General features: G+C 55.0%; 1 protein-coding gene across 1 annotated transcript in view; it reads left to right on the top strand.

Moving 5' to 3' along the window:
- Positions 1 to 1,660: 1,660 nt before the first annotated feature.
- LOC140404734 (chloride channel protein ClC-Kb-like) overlaps positions 1,661 to 13,210 on the top strand; it is a 143,730-nt gene continuing 132,180 nt past the window's right edge. The window contains exon 1 of the mRNA XM_072493424.1: positions 1,661 to 1,945. Coding sequence (XP_072349525.1) covers positions 1,726 to 1,945 — 220 coding nt within the window. The 5' untranslated portion in view covers positions 1,661 to 1,725. The remainder of the gene's footprint in view (positions 1,946 to 13,210) is intronic.

Here is a 13,210-nt window from a genome sequence, read left to right as displayed (position 1 = left end):
GCCCCCGCCGGTTGCCGAATTCTCCGGCACCAGATATTCGGCGGGGGCGGGAATCGCGCCGGTTGGCGGGCCCCCCCCCCCGCGATTCTCCGGCCCGGATGGGCCGAAGTCCCGCCGCTAAAATGCCTGTCCCGCCGGCGTAAATTAAAGCACCTACCTTACCGGCGGGACAAGGCGGCGCGGGCGGGCTCCGGGGTCCTGGGGGGGGTGGGGGGCGATCAGGCCCTGGGGGGTGCCCCCACGGTGGCCTGGCCCGCGATCGGGGCCCACCGATCCGCGGGCGGGCCTGTGCCGTGGGGGCACTCTTTCCCTTCCGCCTCCACCACGGTCTCCACCATGGCGGAGGCGGAAGAGACTCCCTCCACTGCGCATGCGCGGGAATGCCTTCAGCGGCCGCTGACGCTCCCGCGCATGCGCCGCCCGGACATGTCATTTCCGCGCCAGCTGGCGGGGCACCAAATGCCTTTTCCGCCAGCTGGCGGGGCGGAAATTCGTCCGGCGCCAACCTAGCCCCTCAATGTTGGGGCTCGGCCCCCAAAGATGCGGAGCATTCCGCACCTTTGGGGCGGCGCGATGCCCATCTGATTTGCGCCGTTTTGGGCGCCAGTCGGTGGACATCGCGCCGTTTCCAGAGAATTTCGCCCCAGGTGTGTGAGGCAGGAGTGAAGATGCCCAAATCCAAAGGGAAGGAATAAAGAAACAAGCAAACAAAACAAAAACAGCAGAAAAATCCCACACAAAGCAAGATGGAGGCCGAGATTCGGATATATATTTGTGCAACTCAGTGATGGGTCTGGGAGGCGTCGAATCAAGAGATCGTAGAACCCCTATACGACAGAAGGAGGCCATTTAGCCCATCGTGTCTGCACAGATCCTCCAATAGAGCACCCTACCTTGGCCTACTTTAGCATCCCTAAAATTCGGGCGATGGAATATCGTTCTTTGTGCTGTGCGCAGGCCGTCGGCCGACACTTCCTGATCGAACCTCAGCAAATCATCGGCGGGCCACTTGGCGCCTTGGGGAGCTCCTTGTGAGGTGGAGCATGCCGGTTATCAGTGGCTCCATCGTGCTGTTGACCGGACTGGGCGAAGATGACAGCACCTTGCGAGGCACCCGCAAAGGGAGAGTGAGAAACAGTCAAACCAGCGTTGTGCCACGAGACACTGTGGGGTGGGCTGGGGAAGGGTGGCGGGGTGCTGGGCTGGGGAGGGGGCGGGCGGGCGTGGGGAGGGGTGGGTACAGGTACAATGACCGACATGTCAGCGGCCCAGATTAGGATCAGCTATTTCGCCAGCCCCATTGCATTGGCAGCAGCTGTTGGGGAGGATTAACACATTGGAGGGCCTTTTTTTAAACCCAGGCGAAATTAAACATCAAAATAGCTCAGGCAGGTATTTGACTTATCCCCACCCCCCGAGAGACAATATCAGCAATGCCCCCTGACTCGCTGCGCCTTCTTTGACAAAGCATTTTGTAATCAGGAATAAGTTACACACACACACACAGAACTCGCAACAACAAAACAATAGCCAATCATGACAACAGGTCACCATGGATGGGCCCGGCTGGTTTGATCTGGAGTTTGATTATCGAGCCTGGGTTATATAAAAAAGGGATTAACCAATAACTAGCAGCTCGCCCTGCGGTTGCAGAGTGGAATCCAGGCCCCAGGCCAGTCACAGCGAGGAGCACAATCCAAACTCTCTCTCGGCACCGGCTCCGAGATGCCTCCCTATTCGGAGAAGAACGATTTGGACAAGGAGGAGACGAGGGAGGAGGCGGCCGAGGGACTCGGCAGGCCAGCGCAGGACGGCGGGGCAGAGAGGGAGGGCAGGAAACCGGGGCAGGAGGAGGCTCGGGACCCGTACAAGCGCTATTTTGTGGCAGACGAAGGGAGGAGTGGTGCGAGGAAGAGGGCTCAGAGAATGCTCAAGATCTTAAAACGTAAGCGACACGCTTTGCCACCTATCGAACGGGGCGAATGGATCAGAATGTGGCAGCACAGAGCGAGACTGTTCAGCCCATTGTACCTGTGTCGGTGTTCACCGCGCCAAAACTAACCCCACTGCCCACTCTCTCCCCATAGCCCTGTATCAATCCCAAACTAACCTCACTGCCCACTCTCTCCCCATAGCCCTGTATCAATCCCCAAACTAATCCCACTGTCCCACCCTCTCCCCATATCCCTGGATCAATCCCCAAACTAATCCCACTGCCCCACTCTCTCTCCATAGCCCTGGAACAATCCCCAAACTAACCCCACTGCCCACTCTCTCCCCATAGCCCTGTATCAATCACCAAACTAACCCCACTGCCCACTCTCTCCCCATAGCCCTGGATCAATCCCAAATTAACCCCACTGCCCACTCTCTCCCCATAGCCCTGGATCAATCCCCAAACTAATCCCACTGTCCCACTCTCTCCCCATAGCCCTGTGTCAATCCCCAAACTAATCCCACTGCCCTGCTCTCTGCCCATAGCCCTGTATCAATCCCAAACTAATCCCACTGCCCCACTCTCTCACCATAGCCCTGTAACAATCCCCGAACTAATCCCACTGCCCCACTCTCTCCCCATAGCTCTGTATCAATCACCAAACTAACCCCACTGCCCACTCTCTCCCCATAGCCCTGGATCAATCCCCAAACTAATCCCACTGTCCCACTCTCTCCCCATAGCCCTGTATCAATCCACAAACTAACCCCACTGCCCACTCTCTCCCCATATCCCTGTATCAATCCCAAACTAACCCCACTGCCCACTCTCTCCCCATAGCCCTGGATCAATCCCCAAACTAATCCCACTGCCCCACTCTCTCCCCATAGCCCTGTATCAATCCACAAACTAACCCCACTGCCCACTCTCTCCCCATATCCCTGTATCAATCCCAAACTAACCCCACTGCCCACTCTCTCCCCATAGCCCTGGATCAATCCCCAAACTAATCCCACTGCCCCGCTCTCTCCCCATAGCCCTGGATCAATCCCCAAACTAATCCCACTGTCCCACTCTCTCCCCATCTCCCTGTATCAATCCCAAACTAAACCCACTGCCCACTCTCTCCCCATAGCCCTGGATCAATCCCCAAACTAATCCTACTGTCCCACTCTCTCCCCATAGCCCTGTATCGATCCACAAACTAACCCCACTGCCCACTCTCTCCCCATATCCCTGTATCAATCCCTAACTAACCCCACTGCCCCACTCTCTCCCGACAGCCCTGTATCAATCCCCAAACTAACCCCACTGCCCACTCTCTCCCCATAGCCCTGGATCAATCACCAAACTAACCCCACTGCCCCACTCTCTCCCGACAGCCCTGTATCAATCCCCAAACTAACCCCACTGCCCACTCTCTCCCCATAGCCCTGGATCAATCCCAAACTAACCCCACTGCCCACTCTCTCCCAATAGCCCTGGATCAATCCCCAAACTAATCCCACTGCCCACTCTCTCCCCATAGCCCTGGATCAATCCCAAACTAACCCCATTGCCCACTCTCTCCCCATAGCCCTGGATCAATCCCCAAACTAACCCCACTGCCCACTCTCTCCCCATAGCCCTGTATCAATCCCCAAACTAATCCCACTGCCTCACTCTCTCCCCATAGCCCTGTATCAAACCCAAACTAATCCCACTGCCCACTCTCTCCCCATAGCCCTGTATCAATCCCCAAACTAATCCCACTGCCTCACTCTCTCCCCATAGCCCTGTATCAATCCCAAACTAATCCCACTGCCTCACTCTCTCCCCATAGCCCTGTATCAATCCCAAACTAATCCCACTGCCCACTCTCTCCCCATAGCCCTGTATCAATCCCCAAACTAACCCCACTGCCCACACTCTCCCCATAGCTCTGTATCAATCCCAAACTAATCCCACTGCCCCGCTCTCTCCCCATAGCCCTGGATCAATCCCAAACTAACCCCACTGTCCACTCTCTCCCCATAGCCCTGTATCAATCCCAAACTAATCCCACTGCCTCACTCTCTCCTCACAGCCCTGTATCAATCCCCAACTAACCCCACTGTCCACTCTCTCCCCATAGCCCTGTATCAATCCCAAACTAACCCCACTGCCCCATTCTCTCCCCATAGCCCTGTATCAATCTCCAAATTAATCCCACTGACCTCTCTCTCCATCGCCCTGTATCAATCCCCAAACTAACGCCACTGCCTCACTCTCTCCCCATAGCCCTGTATCAATCCCAAACTAATCCCACTGCCCCACTCTCTCACCATAGTCCTGTAACAATCCCCGAACTAATCCCACTGCCCCACTCTCTCCCCATAGCTCTGTATCAATCACCAAACTAACCCCACTGCCCACTCTCTCCCCATAGCCCTGGATCAATCCCCAAACTAATCCCACTGTCCCACTCTCTCCCCATAGCCCTGTATCAATCCACAAACTAACCCCACTGCCCACTCTCTCCCCATATCCCTGTATCAATCCCAAACTAACCCCACTGCCCACTCTCTCCCCATAGCCCTGGATCAATCCCCAAACTAATCCCACTGCCCCACTCTCTCCCCATAGCCCTGTATCAATCCACAAACTAACCCCACTGCCCACTCTCTCCCCATATCCCTGTATCAATCCCAAACTAACCCCACTGCCCACTCTCTCCCCATAGCCCTGGATCAATCCCCAAACTAATCCCACTGCCCCGCTCTCTCCCCATAGCCCTGGATCAATCCCCAAACTAATCCCACTGTCCCACTCTCTCCCCATCTCCCTGTATCAATCCCAAACTAAACCCACTGCCCACTCTCTCCCCATAGCCCTGGATCAATCCCCAAACTAATCCTACTGTCCCACTCTCTCCCCATAGCCCTGTATCGATCCACAAACTAACCCCACTGCCCACTCTCTCCCCATATCCCTGTATCAATCCCTAACTAACCCCACTGCCCCACTCTCTCCCGACAGCCCTGTATCAATCCCCAAACTAACCCCACTGCCCACTCTCTCCCCATAGCCCTGGATCAATCACCAAACTAACCCCACTGCCCCACTCTCTCCCGACAGCCCTGTATCAATCCCCAAACTAACCCCACTGCCCACTCTCTCCCCATAGCCCTGGATCAATCCCAAACTAACCCCACTGCCCACTCTCTCCCAATAGCCCTGGATCAATCCCCAAACTAATCCCACTGCCCACTCTCTCCCCATAGCCCTGGATCAATCCCAAACTAACCCCATTGCCCACTCTCTCCCCATAGCCCTGGATCAATCCCCAAACTAACCCCACTGCCCACTCTCTCCCCATAGCCCTGTATCAATCCCCAAACTAATCCCACTGCCTCACTCTCTCCCCATAGCCCTGTATCAAACCCAAACTAATCCCACTGCCCACTCTCTCCCCATAGCCCTGTATCAATCCCCAAACTAATCCCACTGCCTCACTCTCTCCCCATAGCCCTGTATCAATCCCAAACTAATCCCACTGCCTCACTCTCTCCCCATAGCCCTGTATCAATCCCAAACTAATCCCACTGCCCACTCTCTCCCCATAGCCCTGTATCAATCCCCAAACTAACCCCACTGCCCACACTCTCCCCATAGCTCTGTATCAATCCCAAACTAATCCCACTGCCCCGCTCTCTCCCCATAGCCCTGGATCAATCCCAAACTAACCCCACTGTCCACTCTCTCCCCATAGCCCTGTATCAATCCCAAACTAATCCCACTGCCTCACTCTCTCCTCACAGCCCTGTATCAATCCCCAACTAACCCCACTGTCCACTCTCTCCCCATAGCCCTGTATCAATCCCAAACTAACCCCACTGCCCCATTCTCTCCCCATAGCCCTGTATCAATCTCCAAATTAATCCCACTGACCTCTCTCTCCATCGCCCTGTATCAATCCCCAAACTAACGCCACTGCCTCACTCTCTCCCCATAGCCCTGTATCAATCTCCAAACTAATCCCACTGACCTCTCTCCCCATAGCCCTGTATCAATCCCCAAACTAACCCCACTGCCCACTCTCGCCCCATAGACCTGGATCAATCCCAAACTAACCCCACTGCCCACTCTCTCCCCATAGCCCTGTATCAATCCCAAACTAACCCCACTGCCCACTCTCGCCCCATAGACCTGGATCAATCCCAAACTAACCCCACTGCCCACTCTCTCCCCATAGCCCTGGATCAATCCCAAACTAACCCCACTGCCCACTCTCTCCCCATAGCCCTGGATCAATCCCAAACTAACCGCACTGCCCCACTCTCTCCCCATAGCCCTGTATCAATCCCAAACTAATCCCACTGCCCCACTCTCTCCCCATAGCCCTGTATCAATCCCCAAACTAATCCCACTGCCCCGCTCTCTCCGCAGAGCCCTGTATAAATCCCCAACTAACCCCACTGCCCCGCTCTCTCCCCATAGCCCTGTATCAATCCCAAACTAATCCCACTGCCCCGCTCTCTCCCCATAGCCCTGTATCAATCCCAAACTAATCCCACTGCCCCACTCTCTCCCCATAGCCCTGGATCAATCCCAAACTAATCCCACTGCCCCACTCTCTCCCCATAGCCCTGTATCAATCCCAAACTAACCCCACTGCCCACTCTCTCCCCATAGCCCTGTATCAATCCCCAAACTAACCCCACTGCCCCACTCTCTCCCCATAGCCCTGTATCAATCCCCAAACTAATCCCACTGCCCCGCTCTCTCCCCATAGCCCTGTATCAATCCCAAACTAACCGCACTGCCCACTCTCTCCTCATAGCCCTGGATCAATCCCAAACTAATCCCACTGCCCCACTCTCTCCCCATAGCCCTGTATCAATCCCCAAATTAACCCCACTGCCCACTCACTCCCCATAGCCCTGGATCAATCCCAAACTAACCCCACTGTCCACTCTCTCCCCATAGCCCTGGATCAATCCCAAACTAACCCCACTGTCCACTCTCTCCCCATAGCCCTGGATCAATCCCAAAGTGACCCCACTGCCCACTCTCTCCCCATAGCCCTGGATCAATCCCAAACTAACCACACTGTCCACTCTCTCCCCATAGCCCTGGATCAATCCCAAACTAACCCCACTACCCCACACTCTCCCCATAGCCCTGTATCAATACCCAAACTAACCCCACTGCCTCACTCTTTCCCCATAGCCCTGGATCAATCCCAAACTAACCCCACTGCCCCACTCTCTCCCCATAGCCCTGTATCAATCCCAAACTAACCCCACTGCCTCACTCTCTCCCCAAAGCCCTGTATCAATCCCCAAACTAACCCCACTGCCCACTCTCTCCCCATAGCCCTGGATCAATCCCAAACTAACCCCACTGCCCCACTCTCTCCCCATAGCCCTGTATCAATCCCCAAACTAACCCCACTGCCTCGCTCTCTCCCCATAGCCCTGTATCAATCACAAACTAATCCCACTGCCCCACTCTATCCCCATAGCCCTGTATCAATCCCAAATTAATCCCACTGCCCCGCTCTCTCCCCATAGCCCTGTATCAACCCCCAAACTAACCCCACTGTCCCGCTCTCTCCCCATAGCCCTGGATCAATCCCAAACTAACCCCACTGCCCACTCTCTCCCCATAGCCCTGGATCAATCCCAAACTAACCCCACTGCCCCACTCTCTCCCCATAGCCCTGGATCAATCCCAAACTAACCCCACTGCCCCACTCTCTCCCCATAGCCCTGGATCAAACCCCAAACTAATCCCACTGCCCCACTCTCTCCCCATAGCCCTGTTTCAATCCCAAACTAATCCCACTGCCCACTCTCTCCCCATAGCCCTGTATCAAACCCAAACTAATCCCACTGCCCCGCTCTCTCCCCATAGCCCTGTATCAATCCCCAAATTAACCCCACTGCCCACTCACTCCCCAGAGCCCTGGATCAATCGCAACCTAATCCCACTGCCCACTCTCTCCCCATAGCGCTGTATCAATCCCAAACTAACCACACTGTCCACTCTCTCCCCATAGCCCTGGATCAATCCCAAACTAACCACACTGTCCACTCTCTCCCCATAGCCCTGGATCAATCCCAAACTAACCACACTACCCCATACTGTCTCCATAGCCCTGTATCAATCCCCAAACTAACCCCACTGCCTCACTCTCTCCCCATAGCCCTGGATCAATCCCAAACTAACCCCACTGCCCCACTCTCTCCCCATAGCCCTGTATCAATTCCAAACTAACCCCACTGCCTCACTCTCTCCCCAAAGCCCTGTATCAATCTCCAAACTAACCCCACTGCCCACTCTCTCCCCATAGCCCGGGATCAATCCCAAACTAACCCCACTGCCCCACTCTCTCCCCATAGCCCTGTATCAGTCCGCAAACTAACCCCACTGCCTCGCTCTCTCCCCATAGCCCTGTATCAATCACAAACTAATCCCACTGCCCCACTCTATCCCCATAGCCCTGTATCAATCCCAAATTAATCCCACTGCCTCGCTCTCTCCCCATAGCCCTGTATCAACCCCCAAACTAACCCCACTGTCCCGCTCTCTCCCCATAGCCCTGGATCAATCCCAAACTAACCCCACTGCCCACTCTCTCCCCATAGCCCTGGATCAATCCCAATCTAACCCCACTGCCCCACTCTCTCCCCATAGCCCTGGATCAATCCCAAACTAACCCCACTGCCCTACTCTCTCCCCATAGCCCTGGATCAAACCCCAAACTAATCCCACTGCCCCACTCTCTCCCCATGGCCCTGTATCAATCCCAAACTAATCCCACTGCCCACTCTCTCCCCATAGCCCTGTATCAAACCCAAACTAATCCCACTGCCCCACTCTCTCCCCATAGCCCTGTATCAATCCCCAAACTAACCCCACTGTCCCGCTCTCTCCCCACAGCCCTGGATCAATCCCCAAACTAATCCCACTGCCCCACTCTCTCCCCAGAGCCCTGTATCAATCCCAAACTTGCCCCAATGCCCCACTCTCTCCCCATAGCTCTGTACCAATCCCCAAACTAACCCCACTGCCTCGCTCTCTCCCCATAGACGTGTATCAATCACAAACTAATCCCACTGCCCCACTCTATCCCCATAGCCCTGGATCAATCCCAAATTAATCCCACTGCCACGCTCTCTCCCCATAGCCCTGGATCAATCCCAAACTAACCCCACTGCCCCACTCTCACCCCACAGCCCTGTATCAATCCCCAAACTAACCCCACTGCCCACTCTCTCCCCATAGCCCTGTATCAATCCCAAACTAACCCCACTGCCCACTCTCTCCCCATAGCCCTGTATCAATCCCAAACTAACCCCACTGCCCCACTCTCTCCCAATAGCCCTGGACCAATCACCAAACTAATCCCACTGCCCACTCTCTCCCCATAGCCCTGGATCAATCCCAAACTAACCCCACTGCCCACTCTCTCCCCATAGCCCTGGATCAATCCCCAAACTAATCCCACTGCCCACTCTCTCCCCATAGCCCTGGATCAATCCCAAACTAACCCCACTGCCCACTCTCTCCCCATAGCCCTGTATCAATCCCCAAACTAATCCCACTTCCCACTCTCTCCCCATAGCCCTGGAACAATCCCCAAACTAATCCCACTGCCCCATACTCTCCCCATAGCCCTGTATCAATCCCCAAACTAATCCCACTGCCCACTCTCTCCCCATAGCCCTGGAACAATCCCCAAACTAATCCCACTGCCCCACACTCTCCCCATAGCCCTGTATCAGTCCCCAAACTAATCCCACTGCCCACTCTCTCCCCATAGCCCTGGAACAATCCCCAAACTAATCCCACTGCCCCACACTCTCCCCATAGCCCTGTATCAATCCCAAACTAACCCCACTGCCCCGCTCTCTCCCCATAGCCCGGGATCAATCCCAAACTAACCCCACTGTCCACTCTCTCCCCATAGCCCTGTATCAATCCCAAACTAACCCCACTGCCCACTCTCTCCCCATAGCCCTGGATCAATCCCAAACTAACCCCACTGCCCATTCTCTCCTCACAGCCCTGTATCAATCCCAAACTAATCCCACTGCCTCACTCTCTCCTCACAGCCCTGTATCAATCCCAAATTAACCCCACTGCCCACTCTCTCCCCATAGCCCTGGATCAATCCCAAACTAACCCCACTGCCCACTCTCTCCTCACAGCCCTGTATCAATCCCAAACTAACCCCACTGTCCACTCTCTCCCCATAGCCCTGTATCAATCACAAACTAACCCCACTGCCCCACTCTCTCCCCATAGCCCTGTATCAATCTCCAAATTAATCCCACTGACCTCTCTCCCCATAGCCCTGTATCAATCCCCAAACTAACGCCACTGCCTCACTCTCTCCCCATAGCCCTGTATCAATCTCCAAACTAATCCCACTGACCTCTCTCCCCATAGCCCTGTATCAATCCCCAAACTAACCCCACTGCCCACTCTCGCCCCATAGACCTGGATCAATCCCAAACTAACCCCACTGCCCACTCTCTCCCCATAGCCCTGGATCAATCCCAAACTAACCCCACTGCCCACTCTCTCCCCATAGCCCTGGATCAATCGCAAACTAACCCCACTGTCCACTCTCTCCCCATAGCCCTGGATCAATCCCAAACTAACCCCACTGTCCACTCTCTCCCCATAGCCCTGGATCAATCCCAAACTAACCCCACTGTCCACTCTCTCCCCATAGCCCTGGATCAATCCCAAACTAACCCCACTGCCCACTCTCTCCCCATAGCCCTGGATCAATCCCAAACTAACCACACTGTCCACTCTCTCCCCATAGCCCTGGATCAATCCCAAACTAACCCCACTACCCCACACTCTCCCCATAGCCCTGTATCAATCCCCAAACTAACCCCACTGCCTCACTCTCTCCCCATAGCCCTGGATCAATCCCAAACTAACCCCACTGCCCCACTCTCTCCCCATAGCCCTGTATCAATCCCCAAACTAACCCCACTGCCTCACTCTCTCCCCATAGCCCTGGATCAATCCCAAACTAACCCCACTGCCCCACTCTCTCCCCATAGCCCTGGATCAATCCCAAACTAACCCCACTGCCCACTCTCTCCCCATAGCCCTGTATCAATCCCCAAACTAACCCCACTGCCCACTCTCGCCCCATAGACCTGGATCAATCCCAAACTAACCCCACTGCCCACTCTCTCCCCATAGCCCTGTATCAATCCCCAAACTAACCCCACTGCCCACTCTCGCCCCATAGACCTGGATCAATCCCAAACTAACCCCAGTGCCCACTCTCTCCCCATAGCCCTGTATCAATCTCCAAACTAACCCCACTGCCCACTCTCTCCCCATAGCCCTGGATCAATCCCAAACTAATCCCACTGCCCACTCACTCCCCAGAGCTCTGTATCAATCCCCAAACTAATCCCACTGCCCCACTCTCTCCCCAGAGCCCTGTATCAATCCCCAAACTAATCCCACTGCCCCACTCTCTCCCCATAGCCCTGTATCAATCCCCAAACTAATCCCACTGCCCCGCACTCTCCCCTTAGCCCTGTATCAATCCCCAAACTAATCCCACTGCCCCGCTCTCTCCCCATAGCCCTGGATCAATCGCAAACTAACCCCACTGCCCACTCTCTCCCCACAGCCCTGTATCGATCCCAAACTAATCCCACTGCCCCACTCTCTCCCCATAGCCCTGGATCAATCCCAAACTAATCCCACTGCAACGCTCTCTCCCCATAGCCCTGTATCAATCCCAAACTAATCCCACTGCAACGCTCTCTCCCCATAGCCCTGTATCAATCCCAAACTAATCCCACTGCCCACTCACTCCCCATAGCCCTGTATCAATCCCCAAACTAATCCCACTGCCCACTCTCTCCCCATAGCCCTGTATCAATCCCAAACTAACCCCACTGTCCACTCTCTCCCCATAGCCCTGGATCAATCCCAAACTAATCCCACTGTCCACTCTCTCCCCATAGCCCTGTATCAATCCCAAACTAACCCCACTGTCCCACTCTCTCCCCATAGCCCTCTATCAATCCCCAAACTAACCCCACTGCCCCACTCTCTCCCCATAGCCCTGTATCAATCCCCAAACTAATCCCACTGCCCACTCTCTCCCCATAGCCCTGTATCAATCCCCAAACTAACCCCACTGCCCAATCTCTCCCCATAGCCCTGTATCAATCCCCAAACTAATCCCACTGCCCCACTCTCTCCCCATAGCCCTGTATCAATCCCAAACTAACCCCACTGTCCACTCTCTCCCCATAGCCCTGGATCAATCCCAAACTAATCCCACTGTCCACTCTCTCCCCATAGCCCTGTATCAATCCCAAACTAATCCCACTCCCCACTCTCTCCCCATAGCCCTCTATCAATCCCCAAACTAACCCCACTGCCCACTCTCTCCCCATAGCCCTGTATCAATCCCTAACTAACCCCACTGCCCCACTCTCTCCCCATAACCCTGTATCAATCCCCAAACTAACCCCACTGCCCACTCTCTCCCCATAGACCTGTATCAATCCACAAACTAACCCCACTGCCCCGCTCTCTCCCCATAGACCTGGATCAATCCCAAACTAATCCCACTGCCCACTCTCTCCCCACAGCCCTGTATCAATCCCCGGCTAATCACACTGCCCCACCCTCTCCCCATAGCCCTGTATCAATCCCAAACTAATCCCACTGCCCCACTCTCTCCCCATAGCCCTGTATCAATCCCAAACTAACCCCACTGTCCACTCCCTCCCCATAGCCCTGGATCAATCCCAAACTAATCCCACTGTCCACTCTCTCCCCATAGCCCTGATTCAATCCCAAACTAATCCCACTGCCCACTCTCTCCCCATCGCCCTGTATCAATCCCCAAACTAACCCCACTGCCCACTCTCTCCCCATAGCCCTGGATCAATCCCAAACCAATCCCACTGTCCACTCTCTCCCCATAGCCCTGTATCAATCCCCAAACTAATCCCACTGTCCTACTCTCTCCCCGTAGCCCTGTATCAATCCGCAAACTAATCCCACTGCCCCACACTCTCCCCATAGCCCTGTATCAATCACCAAACTAATCGCACTGCCCCGCTCTCTCCCCATAGCCCTGTATCAATCCCCAAACTAATCCCACTGCCCCACTCTCTCCCCATAGCCCTGTATCAAGCCTCAAACTAATCCCACTGCCCCACTCTCTCCCCATACCCTTTATCAATCCCCAAACTAATCCCACTGCCCCGCTCTCTCCCCATAGCCCTGTATCAATCCCCACACTAT

The sequence above is a fragment of the Scyliorhinus torazame genome, chromosome 31, assembly GCF_047496885.1.
Source record: "Scyliorhinus torazame isolate Kashiwa2021f chromosome 31, sScyTor2.1, whole genome shotgun sequence".
Lineage (NCBI taxonomy): Eukaryota > Metazoa > Chordata > Chondrichthyes > Carcharhiniformes > Scyliorhinidae > Scyliorhinus > Scyliorhinus torazame.
The sequence above is the reverse complement of the archived record's forward strand: the minus strand, read 5'-3'. Positions and strand labels throughout refer to the sequence as shown.